Source organism: Macaca nemestrina, chromosome 14, assembly GCF_043159975.1.
Source record: "Macaca nemestrina isolate mMacNem1 chromosome 14, mMacNem.hap1, whole genome shotgun sequence".
Classification (NCBI taxonomy): Eukaryota; Metazoa; Chordata; class Mammalia; order Primates; family Cercopithecidae; genus Macaca; species Macaca nemestrina.
Genome location: NC_092138.1, coordinates 88,109,550 through 88,133,226, shown reverse-complemented (window position 1 = coordinate 88,133,226; position 23,677 = coordinate 88,109,550). Strand labels below are relative to the sequence as shown.

The 23,677-nt window shown below is 45.7% G+C and overlaps 2 protein-coding genes across 13 annotated transcripts in view; one reads left to right on the top strand and one right to left on the bottom strand.

Moving 5' to 3' along the window:
• Nucleotides 1-23,677, top strand: part of LOC105487111 (astrotactin 2) — a 995,255-nt gene that overhangs the window by 10,064 nt on the left and 961,514 nt on the right. The window lies entirely within an intron of this gene.
• LOC139358203 (uncharacterized) lies at nt 11,669-13,956 on the bottom strand. 2 transcript variants are annotated; one of them, XM_071078246.1, is made up of 2 exons: nt 12,559-13,492; nt 11,669-11,742 (listed from the first exon to the last, which is right to left on the bottom strand). In XM_071078246.1, the coding sequence occupies exons 1-2, from the start codon at nt 12,940-12,942 to the stop codon at nt 11,695-11,697; spliced, it is 432 nt and encodes a 143-aa protein (XP_070934347.1). In that variant the 5' UTR covers nt 12,943-13,492; the 3' UTR covers nt 11,669-11,694. The 2 variants fall into 2 exon arrangements, with proteins under 2 accessions (XP_070934347.1, XP_070934346.1); XM_071078245.1 differs by lacking the exon at nt 11,669-11,742 and adding an exon at nt 13,575-13,956 and having other exon boundaries at nt 12,107-13,481.

The following is a 23,677-nucleotide window of genomic DNA, read 5'->3' as shown; positions in this document are numbered from 1 at the left end:
CAGCATCAGGCTTTGTCTCATACTCTCCAGAGGCCTCTTGTTATTCCTGTACCCACTTGACAAGCAAACTCCTATGTTTCTGTACCTTCTTGGTTTCCTTCCTCTCTCCTTCCCTCCTTTCTTCCCCATCCTCTTTCCTTCTTCTTTTTTCTCTTTTCTTCTTTCCTTCCAACCTTTTTTTTTTTTTCATTATTATACTTTAAGTTCTAGGGTACATGTGCACAACGTGCAGGTTTGTTACATATGTATACATGTGCCATGTTGGTGTGCTGCACCCATTAACTTGTCATTTACATTAGGTATATCTCCTAATGCTATCCCTCCCCCCTCCCTCCTCCCCACAATAGGCCCTGGTGTGTGATGTTCCCCTTCCTGTGTCCAAGGGATCTCATTTTTCAATTCCCAAAGAGTTGTCACCTTATGCTCTGCCAAGTGTTTACTAGGGGACCAGTGATCTTGTCTTCTGAGAAATTTGTGTAAGCTCTATGTCCTTTTTTGGGAAATGATCAGGGTGTCTGGTGTCTGAGATGCAGCCGCTATCCTGCTAGGTGAACTTGCTTCTTACTCCTACTCAACCTTGTCAAATTTGTCCACTCGGTACTTCTTAGCATCATTGTGCAGTTTTTGTGTTTCCTCCTTGAATATGGGATCTATATTTTACATACACACATGTAATATATTATAATGCTGTAAAAATCCAAATATATAGTGTATCCTTCTAGATTATTAGAACGAGGTAAAATGATGCCTTTGAGATCCAACCCAACTCCTCCATCTATATAGCAAAGACAAGTACATTTTCCAAGGTCCTGCCGCTAATCCACAGCACAACCAAGTCTCTAGCTCAGGTCCTCTGATGGTGGCAGTGTGCTTGAGTGGGACTTTTGCCAGGTCTGAAGACCAAAAGCCCTGAGATCAAATCCCAGATGTGCTAATTCCTAGCTTTAGATTTATGTATACCACTCCTCCGAGGCTCTGCTTACCCATCAATAAAGTGAAGAAAACATAATAGTTACTTAGTTTTGGAGAGCCCTCCATAACCACATTTTAGTCAGCACCGGGCACTGTGCTAACTTTTTACTTACATTAAGCTGTGTGATCCTTACGGAAATAGTGTGTGCAAAGCACCTAGCGCAGTGTCTGCCACACAGCTTGGGCTCTGTGCCTCTTCGCCACCTGGAATCCTTTTTTTGGAAGGAGATGGAGGTATGAATCAATAATGAATGCAAATTTCCTTTCCCCTCCCCCTCTTTCGACTCCCTTATGCTCCTCTTATACCTCCTCTCCACCTCCCCTCCTCCCCAGCAAGGCAAAAAAGGATGAAATTGACCATTGATGTCTGCTCATTCTCTTGGAGCTGGGGGAAGCTGGGGAAAGCAGGGAATTCCGGGGTTGTTTGAGGACAGTTAGGACAGAAGAGCTCTTAGAGACTGAGTCTAAGGCAGGTGGGTGTTGTGGGAGCAGGCGGGGCAGAATCCTCTCCCTTCTGGTGGTGGCTGGCTGACAAAGCCTTGCTCTCATGCACCCAGGGAAGTCACGAGTGGCTTTGCAAGCAGCCGAAAAGGGAAGGAACATTTCCATTAGCAGAATCAGCAGTAAAGAGATTTCCAGTCACAGTAATAGCTGCATTTGGGGGAATCATTTCAGTGGTGGTTGTGGGCGGAGGAGGGAAGGGGGTGGGGCATTGGGGGAAGGCATCACCACGGGGAAGGCACAGTCTGGTCTACTTGCACAGAGCTGGGAGATAGCACCAAATGAGAGCCAGGTGCCAGACAGGGTGACTATTCAGGAGCAGGACTGGTCCTTTGACAAACATTCTGGATTCCCTATTGTCCTCCAAATGGACAGAGCTCCATTCTAGAGGGTCTCCATGGGAGGCTGAACAGTTATTCAATGCTTCCTTTCCTCTGATTATCTGAATTACTCTTTTCAAGACTTTTACAGCCAGCAGCAACTTGTTTGGCTCCCGGGATTTGTAGGTGGAAGAGTTCCCAGATGATTTAACCCAGGCTTTCCTCAAGTTAGCTGCTCATCAGAATCACCATAGACCTCAGGCTCTCAAGGCTGGACCTGCTGAGGCTCCTGGGGAGAGGACTGGGGAACTTCAGCAAATGTACTGACACCCTGGCGTGTACCTAGAGAACCTCTGTGAAGTGAAGCCCTGTGAGAAACTCTTCAGCCTCATCCTCTGAGGTTCCTTTCCCCCCTTGAGGCTCTAGCCTCATTCATGACTTGCAAATGTCTGAGGGTAGCGTGCTCATTCTCTTCTCTCTGTTTAGATTGTTTTTGTATTCCTGGTTCACCTGGCCAACTCCTAGACTTAGCTCTAGCATCTGCTCTAAGGGGTGTCATCTGTAAGAAGCCTTCTCTTTCTCCTCTTGGGCTTAGGTCTCTTTTTCCTGTAGACCTATATACCGTCCATCACACCACCACCACCACCGCCACCCCACTCCCTGTAGGGCTGCCATGTTTAGCGAATAAAAATACAGGATGCCAAGTTAATTTAAATTTCAGATAAATAATGAATACTTGTTTAGTATAAGTGTGTTCCATGCAGTATTTTGGACATACTTACACTAAAAATGTCTCACTGACTATCTGAAATTCAAAGTGAACTGCGCATCCTTTATTTTATTCAGAAGCCCGTAGGAAACCTGTGTTTCTCTCCTTCTTGTCTGGGATCACACTATTGATGTGTGATTTGCCCCCCAAACCTGCTCTACCCACATCTCCCTGTCTCAGGAAATCAAACTATTATTAGCCTAGTTTTTCAAGCTAAGCAGTCATTCTTCATCCTTTTCCTTGCCTCTCATGCTTTCAGTCAGCTAACCCTGATGGTTTTGCTTCTAAAATGATTCTCAGTCAAGGTGAGATGGCTCACGCCTGTAATCCCAGCTCTTTGGACACAGAGGCAGGCAGATCACTTTAGGTCAGGACTTTGAGACCAGCCTGGCCAACATGGTGAAACCCTCTCTACTAAAAATACAAAAATTATGTGGGTGTGGTGGCAGGTGCCTGTAATCCCAGCTACAGGGGAGGCTGGGGCAGGAGAATCTCTTGAACCGGGAAGGTGGAGATTGCAGTGAGCTGAAATCGCACCACTGCACTCCAGCCTCGGTGACAGAGCGAGACTGTGTCTCACAAAACAACAGATTTTCAGAATTAACTTTTCATAGTTTCCACTGGCATCCCCTTCATCCAAGCTGCCGTCCTTTCCCACATCAGCCTCCTAACTGGTCTTCCTGCTGCCTCTCCATTCTCTGTCCTTTCTTTATGCCATACTATATATAGCCCGTGGGCCAAATCTAAACAATTGCTTGTTTGTTTGTTTGTTTCAGCTCATAAGCCTATTAGCTTTTTAAAAATAGTTGACAAAAAGTCAAAATAAGAATGATATTTGTTGACCTGTGGCAATCATATGAAATTCAGATGTCAGTACCTATAAATAAAAATGTACTGGAACACAGCCACATGCCTTTGTTTATGTGTTGTCTGTGGTGGCTTACGGTCTATAATGACAAAGTCAAGCAGTGGCAATAGAGAGTATCTGGCCTGCAAAGCTTACAATATTTATTAACTGGCCCTTTACAGAAAACATTTGCCAACCTCTGCCCTACACAGTAGCCAGAATGACGTCTTCCCAACAATAAATTATATTTTGCCACTCCCCTGTTTACGACCTGCGATTATTTCTCATTGTTTTTAGGATAAAATCCTCCTTCTTTTTCAGTGTCTACAAAATCGTAAATAATTTACCTTTTTCTCTGAGTTGCCTTCTACCATTTTCTCCCTTGCTCACAAAACCCGAATATTACCTCCTCCAAGTAGTCTTCCTGGACCAAAGTAGCACCCTTATACACCACACTCTTGGCTATCTCAGTTTTTGTTTGTTTGTTTGTTTTATTTATTTATTTTTTTTTGAGGCAGAGTCTGGTTCTGTCGCCCAGGCTGGAGTGCAGTGGCCAGATCTCAGCTCACTGCAAGCTCCGCCTCCCGGGTTCACGCCATTCTCCTGGCTCAGCCTCCCGAGTAGCTGGGACTACAGGCGCCCGCCACCACGCCCGCCAGTTTTTTGTATTTTTTAGTAGAGACGGGGTTTCACCCTGTTAGCCAGGATGGTCTCGGCCTCCCAAAGTGCTGGGATTACAGGCTTGAGCCACGGCGCCCGGCCTTTATCTCAGTTATTTTTAAAAGCCTTTACCTGACAGGTTCTTGGAGGCAGGGAGTGTATCTTGTTCATCATTTTGCTCCCTCAGCTACGTAGTTGAGGGACATCACACAGTAGGTTCTGAGTAGATATTTCCTGACAAAATGGGCAGAAATGGGGGTGATAGTTTGTGAACACCACTTCTGATGGATCACTACCTCATCAGGTTGTTCTGCTGTTTATTAGGAGGAGGATTCCAGGAGCTAAAGTGTATAAAGTGTGTTCAGCAGTACCTGGCGCTTAGTACATGCTACCTATGTGTTTGTTAAATAAACAAAAGGAAATAAGACTGTACCTTAATCCCTAATACCAGCCCCCTCCCTACCTCCTTTGCAGTTGGAGAGAGCTTGGGATCACTCGAAGCAAGTCATGTGGGTAAAGATCTCATGGAACCCAGAGGCAGTGTAATATGGTGGAGAGGACTAGAACTAGAAATCGTGGGTTTTGGTCCTAGTTCCGCTGGGTGTCTGCGGTCAAGTCTCCTCCTTTTTTCCAGGCTTTCCCTCATCTCTAATGTAATGAGATTAAACTAAGTGATCCCAGGAGCCCAGGAGGGAGAGAAGGGTTCCCTCTGGGAACTTCTGAGGCTAGAGTTACAGTTAGATAAAGCTTTCTCCTTTCCTTCTCTCTCTGTCCTTTCTGGGGCCTCTGAAGATCAAACACTCAGCTCTGAACCCAGGTGCGACTAGAGTTTTCAAGCCCAGTCTCGCACTAATTTATTAGGGGAACCTTCTTCAATTACTTTCTCTCTAGCCTTCCCCAGGGAGGGGGACGGCCCAAAGTAACCAATTACCGGTCTGCCAATGGCGGGGTTCCTACTGTCCCTCCCTCCCCTATTTTCTCTCTCTCTTTTATTGTCCTGACCTCTTTAATCCATTTCTCCAAACCACAGAAGCCTCTAGGGAATTGCACCTCTCCCCCCCACCCCGTTCCCCCCTCCCCCCACCTGCCTGCCTGCTTCCAGAAGGGAACAGAAGTTCTGTCCTCCCCACAAAAAGACAGCAGGTGGAAAGGCTGATGGCTGAGAAAGGGCAGCTGCAGAGCTAGGAAAACCAAACAGGTTTTGCAAGTCTGGTAAGTACACAACTGTGCTGAATTTGGAGGTAGTGCCTGGAGTCTAGTCCTGTTTCTGTCAATGATTTGCTGTGTGAACTTACATAAATGGCAGTCCTTTTTTTGGCCTCAGGGAAGATTAAGTGAATATTGTAAGAGCCAGGTCTCCTTCAGGAAAGCGGGGAAGATTGGGCTGCATAGGCTACTCCAAGAGAGAGGAGAAATCATCCAGTCTGGTTTGCTGCAGAATCCCATGTGCCTAGAGATGTGCCCATCATATAGTAGATACTCAATAGATATTTTTTGAATGAATAAATGAATAATCAGTGGAAACTATGTTTGGTCATGCTGCCACTGTCCACTTCTGTATTCATGACTGACATTGCTAATCAATCACTTAATGATAGCCAGAGATTCTTAGTGCAATGCCACATCAATCAGTACCAGTCAATTGGGATTAGCATAGGGGATGAATTTTATTCCCATTTCCTAGACTAAACCAGTTCAACCTGAAAACCTTTGCATCTCTGCCTTGTGTTAAGAACTTTTAGTAATTCTTCAGTGGTCTTTCCATCCCAGACCCTGTGCTGGATCTCTAGTGGTATAGAAAAGCAGGGTGCTCACAGACTATTGGGATAATAACATTGGCACTTTTTGATTTATAAAACCCCTTTCTATGAGTATTTTTAGTAAAACCCCATTACAGATGAAGAAATGGCCATTCAGAGAGATGAAGTTTATTGCATAAGGTCAGTAGTAATGGGATTAGTTGTATTTATTTTAAAAAGGAAGCTTTGTATCACTGTCATGAGTGGAACACCAAAATAACTTGCAGTAAATGGAAGATAGCTTGCAAAAGTAAGTATGCATCTATTGAAGTTAAAAACAAAACAAAACAAACAAACAAAAAAACCTACTCATACGCTGTCTAAATGCCGTCTAAATTCATCTCTGGTTCGATACTTGGAAAACGTTGATTGACCCAAGCACAGAGACGAATATAGTCCTCTAAAATTCAAATTTTGCTCACTGAAATGTCAGATTTCCTTTAATATATAAATTTTAAAAATATCTTTTCTGCCTCATAACTACCATCTTTTAAGATCCAGCATGAATGTTCCCTCACTCCTTTTAAGATGACTTTCCTGGCTCCCCCCAAAACAGTTATTTCCCAAGCATTTTGTATATTCACTGCAGTCAGTATTTACATAGAAATATTGTTGATTGCCTGTCTGCCTTTCTTGTTAGTATGTAAGCTTTCTAAGTTAAACATCATTTCTCTTTAATATCTGTAACTCCAGCAAAGAGTACACGCGTGTTTATTGAATTTCCAACCTTAATTTATTTTTTGGGCCAGACGCAGTGGCTCACTCCTGTAATCCTAGAACTTTGGGAGGCCGAGGCGGGTGCATCACAAGGTGGTCAGGAGATCAAGACCATCCTGGCCAACATGGTGAAACCCCATCTCTACTAAAAATACAAAAAATTAGCTAGGTGTGGCAGCGCAGATCTGTAGTCCCAGCTACTCGGGAGGCTGAGGCAAGAGAATTGCTTGAACCCGGGAGGCGGAGGCTGCAGTGAGCCAAGATCGTGCCACTGCATTCTAGCCTGGGTGACAGAGCAAGACTCCATCTCAAAAAAAAAAAAAAAAAAAAAAAAAAACGGAAAGAATACAAGGTTGTTTTAATACATTAATGCAATTTGGGGATATTATAAAGGAAAACCTGAAAGTCTCCCCTCCACTCGAACTCATTCCTCAAAGGTGGCCATGGTAAACAGTTTGCAGGAATGTGGAATAGATACGTTTGTGAACAGCCACCTTTGGCGTAACAGAGGGGTAGAGATTTGTCCGAGTTCATCCTGCAAGTTTCTTGCAGGCAGCGCAGGGATATTGATAGAATTGTCTTTTCATTAGGGCATTGGTTTCTACAACTGGCCTCCATAATAGATCAGGGGAGTATGAGTTGCTCTGGATTTCTGTTACCGAGGCACTCCACTCTTACCTGCCTGTAACATTGGAGCTTCAAGTTCATCTGAACAAAACATTCACTTAAACACTTAAAAAATGTTTTAGAAGGATGGCACTATGTCCAAACCACAGTGTCGGCCTCCATTCTCCATGCACAATATATTGGAAAGGAGAGGGTTAATGTTCCTCCTATATTTTTTGGTGGTAGTGTGATTGAAGGAATCTTACTGTCCATCTTACAATTAACATTAAGCCAGCTTTACAAACCACCCCCTAGAATGTTCAGGCCCCTGAATCTATCTCAAGATTTCCTCTAGGTCTTAGGAAATTTTCCTGTTTTACTTTCCTTTGCTTGATTTACACATACACATGCATACACACATATGTAACAGAAACATTCATACATGTACACATATACATACATGCAGATACATATGAAACACACAGTGTGGAATATGATGATTCTTCTGTCAGGAGAAGTACAAGAAACTGAGCTCAGCAAAGGAGAAGCTAGAAAGGGACTAGTTATTACAACCTGTCGGGGGTGGGTGTCTCTGGCATGGCATTTGACATAATTGCTAAATCAGTGCTTCTCTTCTTCTTCCTTAAACTTCCCATTTGTGTGGGGAGACAAACTATTCAGGGGAGGGCTAACTGCATTTAGGTTTAATTCCTTGCCCTAGAAATCCTTGTTTTTGAAGCCATTTAGACTGGCAGTTGGTCAGTTAGTAGAAAAAGTGCATTAAAGTGGAGAATCATAAAAAGTAATAGATGCACCGTAAACATTTCATTTTAACTTAAAATACGTAAATGTGCATACATTTGCCAATTATTAGATGTAGGCCCAAGGCTGCCTCTTGGAGACTGGGTCAGCTGATTGGAGTTCCATGCCATCTGTCTTCCATAAACCATGCTCATAATACACCAGATATGATCTCCAGTGTTGGTTTCATTAAAGGAGACTGAGGACCTAAAAATGCTTGCCAAGTAATTTTTCCTAGAGTTTTATTATTCCTTTCTAAATTTTTATAGTTGTCACACCTGACCCAATTCAACAGCAATATTTAAGTGATTTTCTTTGTTTATTTTAAATAGTAAAATCAACTTAGTCCTCCTAGAAACCACTTTCTTGGATGCTCATAAATTTTTAATTTGCAGAATATTTCATTAAGTTTTGTACATTTTTAAATAAAGAATGTAATTGAATTGTTTGTAACTCAAAGGATAAATGCATGAGGGGATGGGCCGGGCGCTGTGGCTCACGCCTGTAATCCCAGCACTTTGGGAGGCCGAGGTGTGCAGATCACAAAGTCAGGAGTTTGAGACTGGCCTGGCCAGCACGGTGAAACCCCGTCTCTACTAAAAATACAAAAAATTAGCTAGGCATGGTGGTGCGTGCCTGTAATCCCAGCTACTTGGGAGGCTGAGGCAGGAGAATTGTTTGAATCTGAGATGCAGAGGTTGCAGTTGTTATGCCCAGACCGTTTATTCCCCGAAGAAGACCACCAGAGTCCAGAGTCAAAGCTAAGCAGCAAGGATCTTTATTACAGGTTCGAACCTGGAACTCTCACTCGCTCGTGAAACGAGACGGGCAGGAGAGCTCCCCCACTGAGCTCCGAGCAGTGTTATATAGTCTAAGAAAAGTGGGCATAGAGTTATTATACAAATCAGATATATGATTGGCTAGTGTTTGAACAAGGCGATTTGGCTAACTATGATTGGTTCCCGCCATTTCTGATATTTCGGTTCAACCTTTGAGGCGGGAGAGCAGGTTTATGGCAGCAAGAGTTTATCTTACTTAAACACATCTTGTGACCTTGCCTCAGAACTTACAAAATCTCTGGTACGTGCAGAAAAGCAGATACTCACAGAACTTACGAAATCTCTGGTATGTGCAAAACAAAATCTCTGGTACGTGCAGAAAACCAGGTACTCACAGAACTTATGAAATCTCTGGTATGTGCAAAGATTAGAGAGCAGAACAAAGGGTGTAGTGGGGGGGGGGGCGGGTACACATCTATCTTTGTGTCCTTTCATTTCCCCCTCCCATAAGTAACTGGATGTCCAATCTTGGATTTCCAGAGTCTTATAATGTAGCCTCACTTTCTGGGTGCAGGAGAGGCTGGTGATGGCTACGGAGGACCATTAGTTGGATGGTATCAAACCTTTCTCTGACAAATTGTAAAATTTTATTTACCACACAGGGGCCTATAGTGAATAGAAGTAGTAAAGACATTAGAGGGCCTAAAAGGGGTGCCAGAAGGGAAAACATTGAAGAGCTCCACCAATTGTTAGCGGCTGTAGTGAATTGTTGCTTTTTCATTTCTAAGCTTAGTTTGTGTAGGCGTTGGACTCTTTCCTCAACTAACCCTGACTCATTTATATAGAAACAGCATTCTTCTTTGAGGAACATACAGGTACCTCCTTTCTCAGCCGTGAGTAAGTCTAAGGCTCTGCGGTTTTGAAGGGTGACCTGTGCTAGGGAGGTGAGCTGCCACTGAAGGGAGGCTAGGGAATAGGCGGAGTCTTCCATAGCAACAGAGAATTGTTGTAACAGCTTGTCGTTTTCTATCATGGAGTGTTGTAGGGCCCCTCCTGCTAACCCCGCTGCGACGACAGAGGTGGTTAAGGATATTCCGGCAATTAGTGGTAGAAAAACTGCTTGTCTATGTTGCGCAGTTTCAGTTGGGGCGGTCCCTGCCCAGCCTATGAACTCTGCCGGGGTTAGCAGTGTCAGTCGGGGAACTAGGGTAACAGGGATACACAACTGTCCGTCAGAGATGCTTTTGGACAGAGTCTTTAACAGAGTCATATTACACCAGAAGAACACACCAGGGGGAGCATATATGGGACTATTAGGGTATGTAGCCGATTGGTTACAGAGGCTGTTGCTAAATGCCGAACAACAATAGGGGTGTTTCTCTTGGTATGGGTCACGGTACAGGGCCACATCGGGTGTCGTGACTATTGACGAGTTAAAACCTGTATAGTTTGTGGGAGGGGAGGATAGAGGAACAGCTGTTAATGGTGGTCTTCCTAGGGTTGCACACATAAAGCAAGAGGACAGGTCGCCTAAACCGGTGAGGTTGGCGAATGCTAGCCCTTCCTGTAGTAGGGTTAGCCAGGAGAAGGGCTGCAAGTCTTGTGATAGCTTGGTTTCTTGCCTGTGGATTTGTGTATGGATTAAGGGTTGAATCTGGACTAGACTTCTCCACAGATATAAATGGCTACTGGGCCAGGTACTAGTTGATGAGTAATATACTCCCCCATGTTGTGGGGTTGTCCACCAAGAGTCCCATGGGTCTCTAATTATCCAAGTGTAAGTGAAGGGAGACTCAGTTTGGTAAAAATACCACCCTTGTTGTTCTCTCCAGTATCGGACAGAGTGCGTCTTACAGTAGCTATATGGGCAACCTGCACTCTGGTGCCACCAATAATTTTTACAATTATATTCAGTTTGATCATATTCAAAACAGATCATGGGTATTGCTGGTTGGGCAATCTGGAACCTAGTGAAATTGAGGTAAACTATAGTATTACACCCTGAGGGGGGGCAGTCTGCACTAGCCAGCAGTTTACCCGCCTGGGGGGTTTCCCCAGGATGAGTTTTGTTTTCATAGAGCCAGAACCTCCAGACATAGGGATTAGACGGCACAGCAGTGAGGAGAGTCAGATGCATAAGGCATAAAAGCATAGGTGAGCTAAACATGGTTACGGCCATGGGGATGACGGCGCAGGGTTAGCTTTAAGGGATTGTTCTTAGCTTTGTCCACAGTCCATGTAACCGGTGCTCCAGATGGCTCGAGAAGGTCGGATGATGGGTCCACCGGTTTGACGTGTGTGTAGTGGATCCACGAAGCGATGCCTTCTACTTTGAGAGCGGTGGGAGTAGTCAGGAGTACTTGCAGTGGTCCTTTCCACCTGGGTTGGAGAGTTTCTTGCTGGTGGCGCTTAACCAGGACCCAGTCTCCCGGCTGGAACGGATGAGGCGTCGGCGGAGGTCCTGCCTCGTACACTTCTCGTAGTTTGGGCCAAATTTCCTGGTGAATTTTCTGTAAGGCTTGTAAGGAGAACAAGAGCTCAGAGACATTTTCAGTTTCAGGTTTGAGTAAGTCATCTTTTAGACTGGGGACCAGGGGTGGGGGTCTACCATACATGATTTCATATGGTGTGAGGCCCAGTCTGTAAGGGGTATTTCGGGCCTGGAACAGAGCGTAGGGGAGAAGTACTACCCAATTAGCGCCAGTCTCCATGGTCAATTTAGTTAAGATCTCCTTTAGAGTCCGATTCATCCTTTCTACCTGTCTTGAGCTTTGGGGCCTATAAGCACAATGTAATTTCCAATTTGCCCCAAGAATGGAAGCCAAATCCTGACTTACCTTAGCAACGAAGGCTGGTCCATTGTCTGACCCTATCTGGACGGGAAAGCCATACCTGGGGAGGATTTCTTCCAAAATTTTCTTTGCTACAACCTGAGCAGTTTCTCTCTTAGTTGGGAACGCTTCTGTCCATCCTGAAAAAGTATCTACAAAGAGAAGTAAATACTGATACCCATATTTTCCAGGCTTTATCTCAGTAAAGTCTATTTCCCAATAGATACCAGGCCTAGTTCCTCTACACCTAATTCCTGCGGCGGTCTGGGTTTGGGGGCAAGCGTTGTTCAGTTGGCAGGCTTTGCAATTTGTTGTGACATCACTGGCCAGTTCAGCTATGCGCCTGATTCTGAACTTGGCGTGCCTGATTAAGTCTGTCAGCACCGGGCACCCAGGTGAGTTGTCCAGTGGATGTGTTCCAACATCTGCGGTCCTAATTTCTCTGGCAGGATGGTTTGGTCATTTATATCAGTCCACCACCCATTTTTAACCTGTTTTAGGGGAAGCGTGTCCATCCATTTGCGATCCTGTTCGGTATAGTCAGGAAAACATGGCAATTTTCGCGGGCCAGGATCGGGGAGCTGGAGCGCGAGGAGCTGACTGGGAGCTTTTGCTATGCTCCTTGCGGTTTGGTCGGCTAAGAAGTTGCCTCAAGCAATTGGCGTAGTTGGTTTCTGATGCCCAGGGCAATGTACGATAGCCAATTTCTTTGGTTTCCACAAAGCAGTTAATAGAGCTAGGATCTCTTGCTTGTTTTTTATTTCTTTGCCTTCGGCTGTTAATAGTCCCCTCTCTCTGTAGATGGCCCCATGTATGTGCGCAGTAGCGAAAGCATAGCGGCTATCCCTGTATACTGTTAGTTTTTTCTCTGCCCCTAGGGTGAGGGCCTGTATGAGTGCTATCAGTTCGGCTCTTTGGGCCGATGTCCCTGGAGGCAAGGGTTCCGCCCAGATTACCTCAGTCTCTGACGTTACAGCTGCTCCTGCATACCGCTGGCCTTGGTGGACGTAGCTGCTGCCATCAGTGAACCAGATGAGTTCTGTGTCGGGGAGCGGACGATCTTGCAGGTCCTCCCGCACCCCATGCACCTGAGCCAGTATCTCAGTGCACTCATGGAACGGGGCGTCCAAGTCTGGATTTGGCAGCAGTGAAGCAGGGTTTAAAGAGGTTGGGGGCAGAAAAGTTATTCTGAGAGGGTTTAACAGCAGTCCTTGATAGTGGGTGAGCCGGGCGTTACTCATCCATCGGTCCGGCGGCTGCCGGAGGACGCCTTCAATGGCATGCGGGGTTATAACGCGCAACTCTTGCCCCATGATAAGTTTATCAGCGTCTCGGACCATTAGGGCAGTCGCCGCGATTATCCGCAGGCAGGGTGGCCAGCCAGCAGCCACTGAATCTAATTTTTTTGACAAATAGGCAACTGGCCTCTGCCAGGGGCCTAGGTACTGTGTTAACACGGCTTTTGCAACACCCTTACTTTCATCCACGTATAAGTGGAAGGGCTTGGAGACATCAGGGAGCCCCAGCACGGGGGCTGATAACAAGGCAGTTTTGATTTGTTGAAAGGCCAGCTCAGCCTCTTCCGTCCAATTGAAGGGCTGCCGTTCCTTTGTTGCCTGGTATAGGGGCTTGGCTAACTCAGCAAATCTGGGTATCCATAACCTACAGAACCCTGCCGACCCCAGGAATTCTCTCACTTGCCGTGTCGACTGGGGTCTAGGGATGCGTAGGACTGTTTCCTTTCAGGCTTTGGTTAGCCAGCGTTGCCCCCCTTTTAATAGGTACCCCAGATAAGTTACCTCCGACTTGCAGATCTGAGCCTTTGTTGCTGAGGCTCGGTAGCCTAGCTCCCCCAGAGTCTTCAAGAGGTCCTCAGTCCCTTGAACACAAGTTTCCAGGGATCTGGCTGCTATTAAGAGATCATCAACATATTGCAAAAGAGTTATTTCAGGGTGTTGCCGCCGGTACTCACCCAGATCTTCATGAAGGGCTTCATCGAACAGGGTTGGCGAGTTCTTGAACCCTTGTGGCAGCCTGGTCCATGTTAGCTGACCGTTGATGCCCCTTTCAGGATCCGTCCATTGAAATGCAAAGAGTTCTTGACTTTTGGGAGCCAGAGGAAGGCTGAAGAAAGCATCTTTTAGGTCAAGAACGGTATACCACTGTTTTTCGGGATGTAAGGCACTCAGAAGGGTGTATGGATTGGGCACAGTGGGATGTATGTCCATGACCCTTTTATTAACTTCTCTTAAATCCTGTACTGGCCTGTAGTCCATACTGTTGGGTTTACGAACAGGTAACAGTGGAGTATTCCAGGATGAGTGGCAAGCCCGTAGGACTCCTTGGTCTAGGAGTCGGCGTATATGGGGCGTAATTCCTTCTCTTGCCTCCAGGGGCATAGGATATTGCCGAACCCAAACCGGGTCCGTCCCTGGCTTAACTTCCACAAATATGGCAGGTCGATGTTTAGCTAGCCCTAAGCCCCCAGTTTCTGCCCACGCTTCAGGGAAACGCTGGAGCCAAGAGTCAATTTCCTGATCGGGGGGCTTTTGCTCTTGATGGAGTCTGTACTCATCTTCTAAGGTGACAGTCAGGATAGATATTGGCCTGTTTTGGGAATCAGTTATCTTGGGCCCTTCTGGCTCAAAGTGGATTTGGGCCCCCATTTTTGTCAGCAAGTCCCTCCCTAGTAGAGGGCAGGGGCTCTCTGGGATGACTAGGAAGGAATGGGAGACTTTTCCCGTTCCTAAGTCTACAGTCCTCTGGGTTGTCCAGGGGTATTTTTTGATGCCTGTGGCCCCGTGCACCCAGGATGTTTTCTTAGACATTTTTCCAATTGGCTTGGTTAGGACTGAGCGTTCCACCCCGGTATCGACCAAGAAGCGAACTGGGGACCCCTCCACTTGCAAAGTTACCCTGGGTTCGGGGAGGGGGTCCGAACCCCGTCCTCCCTATTCAGAGTCCTGGGTGACGAGTACAGAGGTAGGGTTAGCTGGTCTCCGTTTCTTTGGGCAGTCTTTAATCCAGTGGCCACGTTCCTTGCAATAAGCACACTGATCTTTTTCTAATCCTTGCCTAGGGCCTTGCTTTTTCTGCTTTCTGTTTTGGCCATTTCCTGCCTGAGGGAAAGCTGCTACTAAGACTTTGGTCATTTCTTTGGTTGCCTTGAACTGTTTTTCTTCTGGAGTATCTCTATTATTATAAACTCGCTGTGCCATCTGAAGGAGGTCCTGTATCTGCTTTCCTTCTAAACCCTCTAATTTCTGGAGTTTTCTCTTTATATCTGGTGCTGCCTGGTTTATAAAGGACATTACTACCGCAGCCTGATTTTCCAGTGCTTCCGGGTCCATAGGGGTAAACTGTCTGAAGGCTTCCATTAACCTCTCTAAATATATAGCGGGGCTTTCTGTCTTACCTTGTAACACAGAATATACTTTAGCCAAATTGGTGGGCTTGCGAGCTGCAGCCCGGAGGCCCGCCATTAGAGTCTGGCGATAAATGAGCAGTCGTCCCCTACCTTCTGCCGTGTTGTAATCCCATCTGGGCCGGGTCAAAGGGAAAGCCGCATTAATGAGGTCAGGATTTCAGTTGGCTGGCCGTCATCTCCTGGAACCAGTTTTCTGGCCTCAACTTGGATTCTTTCCCGCTCCTCCGTTGTGAACAGGATTCGGAGGAGCTGTTGACAGTCATCCCAGGTCGGCTGGTGAGTAAACATGACACTGTCTAACAACGAGGTTAGATCTTTGGGATTATCTGAGAACCGAGCATTTTGGGATTTCCAATTGTATAAATCACTAGTGGAAAAAGGCCAATACATGAGACGGGAGAGCCCGGTATCATCAAACGATCCTATTTCTCTGAGAGGCAGGGCTACAGTGGAGTCAGGGAGTCGGGAAGCTTGGTCCCGCTGTACCCGGCCTCGCGTTCGGCCGGCCGGCCCCCCCAGGTTGCTTTCGCTCTCGGCTGCTTCCGCTTCTCGGTTCCCTTCTACGGAAGCACCACCCTGGGGGACTGGGTCCCGCAGATATTGTGGGGGAAGAGTGGGTTCTAACATTAGGGGGTCCTGGCTGTCCGGCAGCACAGGGGCCGAGGGAGCAGAGGGAGTCCTTTGTCTTGTAGGTCGCGTTACTAGGACTTTGCAGGGCTCAGGGATGAATGGAGTTATCCAGGGTGGTGGGTTTTCCACAAGATCCTGCCACACTAGAATATAAGGAATTTGATCAGGATGTCCTGACTGCCCTGGCAGGAAAATCTTAGTTTTTACCTTAGTAATAATAGAGAGACAGAAAGTTCCTTCGGAGGGCCACCCTACGCCGAAAGAGGGCCACTCCGAACGGCAGAAAGTAACTAGCTTCCCCTTCTTTAGTTCTACGCTTAAGTTACGCCCCCGAGCCTTCACATCCTTAAAATTGGTAACAAGGAGTGAGAGCGGCGTGCTCTGTTTGTTGCCCATCTTTGGACTGCTCCTACAAAGAGAAGGGGGGACGAAAATGAGTGTGAAGCAGAGGGGAGTATCCGACAGGTCTGGTCCTGGAAGGGGAAGAAAAGGTTTTATGTTTCGTTTTGGACTTACACTTAACACTTAACAATAACGGACAGACAGTGAGAAACGATGAGCCTTCGTGAGCGCGTGTCGGACTTCCGACCTGAGTCAGACGGGGCAACCAAGGATGGAGGCCCCCAGATGGGCACTGGGGGACGTCTCCCACCAGTCCCGAGTGGCTGTCTTTTAGTGCGTCCGCCAAGACCGTGCCACTTACAAAACAGACCAATACAGATTACAGATTACGGATTTCACGAAATTTCAGGGAGACAGACAGAGACAAAGACAGAGACAGTGACAAAGCCGGCTTACCTACAGATTAAGATCCATTGACTTGGAGGTCTGGTGGGCTTGGGGGAAATCCCGGACGAGCCCCCATTTGTTATGCCCAGACCGTTTATTCCCCGAAGAAGACCACCAGAGTCCAGAGTCAAAGCTAAGCAGCAAGGATCTTTATTACAGGTTCGAACCTGGAACTCTCACTCGCTCGTGAAACGAGACGGGCAGGAGAGCTCCCCCACTGAGCTCCGAGCAGTGTTATATAGTCTAAGAAAAGTGGGCATAGAGTTATTATACAAATCAGATATATGATTGGCTAGTGTTTGAACAAGGCGATTTGGCTAACTATGATTGGTTCCCGCCATTTCTGATATTTCGGTTCAACCTTTGAGGCGGGAGAGCAGGTTTATGGCAGCAAGAGTTTATCTTACTTAAACACGTCTTGTGACCTTGCCTCAGAACTTACAAAATCTCTGGTACGTGCAGAAAAACAGATACTCACAGAACTTACGAAATCTCTGGTATGTGCAAAACAAAATCTCTGGTACGTGCAGAAAAACAGGTACTCACAGAACTTATGAAATCTCTGGTATGTGCAAAGATTAGAGAGCAGAACAAAGGGTGTAGCGGGGGGGGCGGGTACACATCTATCTTTGTGTCCTTTCACAGTGAGCCGAGATTGTGCCGCTGCACTCTAGCCTGGGTGATAAAGCAAGACTCCCCTTCGGAAAAAAAAAAAAAAATGCTTGAAGGAATGGACACCCCATTCTCCATGATATGCTTTTTTCACATTGCATGCCTGTATCAAAATATCTCATATAGCTGGGTGTGGTGGTTCACGCCTGTAATCCCAGCACTTTTGGAGGCCGAAATGGGCAGATCACTTGAGGTTAGGAGTTTGAGAACAGCTTTGCCAACATGGTGAGACCCTGTCTCTACTAAAAATACAGAAATTAGCTGGGCATGGTGGTGCATATCTGTAATCCCAGCTACTCAGGAAGCTGAGGCAGAAGAATCACTTGAACCCAAGAAGCGGAGGTTGCAGTGAGCCGAGATCAAGCCACTGCACTCTAGCCTGTGCGACAGAGTGAGACTCTGTCTCAAAACAACAACAACAAAACATCTCATGTACCCCATAAATATATGCACCTACAATATACACACAAAAATAAAAAATAAAAAGTAAACTAAGTTTTGTAATTATAAGAAATATAATGAGCATAAGCAGGTCTGGAAAACAAATTGGCTTCCTGTAAAATACAGCTTAACTGGTGGCAAAGTCCCTGAGTGCTGGAGAGGCAGAACTTTAGCAGTGTAAGCATTCATAGCCAGGGAGGCCCGGAATGTTCTACAGAGATAACATGACACGCAGGCTCATCTAGCAGGCAGTAGAGAGAAGGCCAGCTGAAAGCCTTTGAAATATATACATTTCAGGTTGACAGAGGCATTAAGTCATAGCAGTTTTAGTGGCTGAGGCTTTAGATATCAGTTGTCCAAAATTCTGACTTAAAGAGGAGGAAACAGAATCCCAGAGATGAGCCAGGAACTCTTGACTCTTGTAGTTCATAACCCTTCCTAGGATTACTCAGCAATTGCCATTGATGTCCTCATGCTTTGGGGTGGCTTTCTTAGGGAGGCACCCCACACTATTTTATAGATGAGAAAACTGTGGTTCCAATAGGGAAGTAGCCGAGCATGTTAGAGCTGCTGTTAAATTCCCGGATCACACTGACTTCCCAAAGACCAGGAATATTCTGCAGATTTTTCTTGTTGTTGTTCAGCAGTAGCTTTCAGTACTTTTAGAAAATAATTAAATATTAACGAATATTTTTTTTCCATCTGGGACCACACCTCAACAGGCATTCCCCTTCAAGTCCTTTTCGCCCTCACCACATACATGTATGGTTTTATGGAGGTTCTATGTAACTCTGCCTATCTGTACCCCAATTCCCCCAGATTATCCAAATTCAGAACTCTCAGGGCCCTCCGGCCACAGCCAGCTTTCTTATTGCACAGAGGGAGGCAAAGGCTGGGAGAAGGCTGCTACATTTCCTGACTTGAAGAGAGTGAGGCCGCTTATGAACACAGAACTCAGAACACCAGCCTTGAGTTATTTCCCCTCCACTGGGTTTCCCGGTATGCCTACCTTTGAGGACGGTTGGGCGGGTAACGAGAGGGCAGTGTGTGTGAGCGGGCTGCCAAGAGTTCCTGTGTTTTATGAGGTGCAGAGTATAATTCAAAACCTATTTTGGGGATGTCTCGCCCCATAAAATCTCCTCCAGCAGGAATGGCTGGGAATTTGTTTTGACTTCCCAGCACATGTTTTTTTTAAAGACCTCTTCTCCCCGTCTCATTTTCCTTTCTTCTGTGTTTCCCTTTCTTCTCTCCAATTCTCAGGGACCCTGCCCCAGTGGGGGGACACAGTGAGGGGACGCAGTGGGGGTGGCATTTGGGGAAGGAGTCCTGCTATATAGGTGAATGGGCTAACAACTGGTTATAAGAGAGCACTTCTTTCTTGTACGATTCTGCCTCTGAAAAGACATTGGCTCAGGAAATGACTTCAGGGATCTGCCTTTCACAATAATAGACTTTTAGATGCCGTTCTTATTGTGGGAGGAATAAGGGTCCCATACAGCTTTCTGTCTTGTAATCCAGTAGCGGCTTCTCCGTCCTCATTTGCCCCCCATGCTCTTTCCTCATTTCTCCCACCCTCATCACCCTCCCAGTCTCTTGCAAATTTCTACTACTGCAGTTTATTTCTTCAAGTAGATACTTGAAGAATCATTCCCAAAGGTTGTCTTTCTCTCACTTGGAATCCTCAGTGGCTCCCCACTGCTTGACAAGATTAAGAGCAAATTCCCTAGCAACTGAGTCCTCCGCATAAGGACCCAACTCACCTCTATTGCTTGTCTCTCTCTCAGTTCCTTTGCCTACACTTCAGCCAAACTGGGGATTTCACTGTCCGGAAAATAAGCTTTACTTTCCCATTTCTGTGACTTTGCTCAAGCTGTGTCCTCTGTCGGGGACAACCTTGTTCTCTTGAATTTCTCCTGGTGGAACTTATCTGTTTCTTATAAGCTACTTTCCTCACAGAAACTTTCTTTCCTTATTCTTCCTTCCGCTTTCCTTCTTTGCCTTATTTATCTTTGATTAACTTTATTCAGGACACTTTATTTATCATTCTTAGGCCTCCTCCCTTATATTGAAATATTGATGTTTCTCTCTTATCTCATCCTCCACCTGCAAAATCCAATATAGTAACCACTAACTATATGTGGCTATTGAGCATATGAAGTGTGTCTAGGATCACTGGGGAACTAATTTTAAATTTTACTTAATTTTAATAAATTTAAATAGCCATGTGACTCTTGGCTACTATATTGAATAACATAGACATAGAACGTCTCCATTATTGCAGAAATTTATGTTGAACAGCACTGCCTATGAAACCCTTGAGGGAATAGAAGGACTCTTGCCTTTTCTGTCTCCTGTTGCCTGGTACAGAATCTGTTATTGAATAAGTGCCAATTAATGTTGGTAGCACTGACTTCCATGACAGGACTGTAATCAGTAACTGTCAGGCCTCTGAGCCCAAGCCAAGTCATCGCATCCCCTGTGACTTGCACGTATAGGCCCAGATGGCCTGAAGTAACTGAAGAATCACAAAAGATGTGCAAATGCCCTGCCCCACCTTAACTGATGACATTCCACCACAAAAGAAGTGAAAATGGCCCGTCCTTGCCTTAAGCGATGACCTTATCTTGTGAAATTCCTTTTCCTGGCTCAAAAAGCTCCCCCACTGAGCACCTTGTGACCCCCACTCCTGCCCGCCAGAGAACAACCCTGCTTTGACTGTAATTTTTCTTTACCTACCCAAATCCTATAAAACGGCCCCACCCTTATCTCCCTTCGCTGACTCTCTTTTCGGACTCAGCCCGCCTGCACCCAGGTGAAATAAACAGCCATGTTGCTCACACAAAGCCTGTTTGGTGGTCTCTTCACACGGACGGGCATGACAGTAACCCCAAAGAGATCCATTTTGAAGATGAAAGTTTAAGGCAATTTATTTTGAAAACACACCAAGGAGTGAAACCCCGTCTCTACTAAAAATACAAAAAACTAGCCGGGCGTGGTGGCGGGCACCTGTAGTCTCAGCTACTTGGGAGGCTGAAGCGGGAGAATGGCGTGAACCTGGGAGGCGGAGCTTGCAGTGAGCCGAGATCACGCCACTGCACTCCAGCCTGGGAGACACAGTGAGACTCCGTCTCAAAAAAAAAAAAAAAAAAAAAGAAAACACACCAAGGATTGCTAATACAAATACTGTATCATAAGCTCTCACTTGCAAAGTCTGGTACATCTTATAGTCCAGGATGTCCTAGATGAATCCATTAATCACACTTACCATTAGAAATTCTGGACCCTTGATGGGCCTGTTCTCAGCCATCCCTTCCCTTCTCATCTCCTCCTCCTCCCCCATATCCCAGACCTTGCCCATTTCACACCATAGCCTTCCCATTCTACCCTAGAGTCTGCCCGTTGCACCCCAGAGTCTGCATATCCAGCCCCAGAGCCTGCCCAATCCACCTCAGAGCCTGCCCATTCCTAGGCCTTAGCAAGAGAAGCCTCAGGAGCTCTCAGTCCCTGCAAGGCAGAGGCGGATGGAACTGTCTGACATGAATGCACAGGTTTGAGCTTTCATCATTGTTTTATGGAAGATTTATGAGTGTTTCTTCGAGAGAGAACTCCTGAAAACTCTCCCATGTGAGTGATGGCACGAGAATGGAATGCAAGAGGCTGTCCTCTCTTTTCTCCTGCCCGTCCTTGTTTCATTCCTTGCTTTCCTCAGTTTCCTTTCCATTTCCAGTTTTTAAATATCTTTTCTTTTCTGTCTTTAGTGTTTTTTTTCCTCTTGCTTTCTATTTACTCTTAATGTCTCTTTTCTTCTCTTTCTCTACATCTGTGTGTGTGTTCGTGTGTCTGTCTTTCCATCACTTTCTCTCAGTCTCTGTCTGTCCCCAGCAATCTCAAGTTCTCTTTAGAATCTCTGAGCACAAGTCTTTCCTGTCTGCCTACCCTAACCAGAGAAAACAGCCAGAGTCCCTTGTTGACCAGCGTGGCCCCATCTGCAGCTTAAAGCTGGCTCCTTCTGCTCAGAGTCAGACATTCCAGTATGGTATTTGCAGCTAAGGAAAGAATAGAAGTGAGACTTTTGGCTGAAGAGGGGCTGGCCTTGCAGGGAGCAGCTCTAGCTTTCATGTTAGGTCAGAACCTCCACATTCCTGACAGGTAACCTCTTTGTCTACTCCTGTTGTCAAATGTGACTCCAAATGTCCTGAGTGAACTTAACGGTCACCATGACCACTTGGTCCATCTTGTGCCAATTTGTCTATGACCTTGATTTTTGATGTGGGGTGGGTTTTTGAGAGCAGCTGATAGAGACCTGAGTGTCTTGTTCCTGTTTTGCAAAGCTCTTTTTCTGTGACTCTGGTGGGTTCCTCTTTCTCAACCTCCTCTGCTGCTCCTGCACTTTTCATCACCAACTCTTTTTTAAAGCTTTTTTCCTCAGGGCATTGGAAACATCTGCTGGATAGTTTCAGAAGAAAACTTGCAAGACTGATAAACTCTCTTAAGAGACTATCCCTTCTAAAATTTCAACTCTTGGTTGTAATTGACAACAAAAAGCATTTCAGCTAGGCTAACATATCCCTAAAATATCATGTAGCCTTCTGATGTGGGCAAAGGAGATTGAGTTTGACCTTAAAGACATATACCCCATTAGGTTATAAGAGTTTAGTAATCCCTTGAAATAGCTATTGGTATTAAGAAGAGCCCTTACTTCAAAAACAAAACAAACAAACAAAAAGTACAAAACAAAGAAGAAAGAGAAAGAGAAGACCATGACAGAAAAGAAAATAAGCTAGTAACCTTTGTGCCTATCTGCAGGGTAGATTTAAATTTGCTTCTGGAGAAGGATTAGAAGAATCTCTTGTAATCCTTGGACTTCTCCCTTTGTTTCCCCTCATTTCACTGTTTAACCTATGACCAACGTTTATTGATTTTCCTCCCAACATATCTTTTGAATCCATGTATTTCCATCTCTACCTTGCTACAAGTTACTAACAACTCTGACCTATAATTCAATAGTTTCCTAATTGGTCTCTCAGATTCTCTCTTGCTCTTAATCCCCAGTCAGGCCTTCCCAATCCATTCTCACATGCTGCCGGAACGACTTTATAAACATGTGCATCAAATCATGCCTCGTCTCTGCTTAAACTCATGATGACTTCCCATTGTGCTTATAATGAATGCCCAAGACTATGGGAACCTATGTCTTGTATCAGCATAACCTGGATATGAGATACGGAGTCAAAGGAGATCATTTGGGAGCTTTAAGATTTGACTATCCCGCCGGATTTCAGACTTGCATGGGGCCTGTAGCCCCTTTGTTTTGGCCAATTTCTCCCATTTGGAATGGCTACATTTAACCAGTGCCTGTGCCCCCATTGTATCTAGGAAGTAACTAACTTGCTTTTGATTTTACAGGCTCAAAGATGGAAGGGACTTGCCTTGTCTCAGATGAGACTTTGTACTGTGGATTTTTGAGTTAATGCTGAAATGAGTTGAGACTTTGGGGGACTGCTGGAAAGGCATGAATGGTTTTGAAATATGCTAGAAGATGAGATTTGGGAGGATCCAGGGGCGGAATGATATGGTTTAGCTCTGTGTCCCCACCCAAATCTCATCTTGTAGCTCCTGTAATTCCCACGTGTTGTGGGAGGGACCCAGTAGGAGATGACTGAATCATGGAACCAGGTCTTTCCCATGCTGTTCTGATAGTGAATTGGTCTCACAAGATTTGATGGTTTTTAAAAACTGGGAGTTTCTCTGCCCAAGCTGTTTTTGCCTTCTGCCATTCACATAAGATGTGACTTGCTCCTCCTTGCCTTCTGACATAATTGTGAGGCCTCACCAGCCATGCGAAACTGTAAGTCCAATAAACCTCTTTTGTCACTTGCCCAGTCTTGGGTATGTCTTTATCAGCAGCATGAAAACGGACTCATATTTAAACTCATGATGACTTCCCATTGTGCTTATAGTGAAATACATGGTCCTTAATCAAGGCCTACAAGATATTCAGCTTTAGCTGTCCCTTAGAATACAGTTGGCCCTCTGTATCCTTACAGTTGGCCCCTCGGATTCCTAGGGTTCCCTATCCTCCAAGTCAACTAACCTCAGATAGAAAATTTGTCCAG

What these genes read in the sequence shown, in the direction of transcription:
- LOC139358203 (XM_071078245.1), bottom strand. Translation starts at nt 12,942, where the DNA reads ATGGTCCGAGACGCTGATAAACTTATCATGGGGCAAGAGTTGCGCGTT.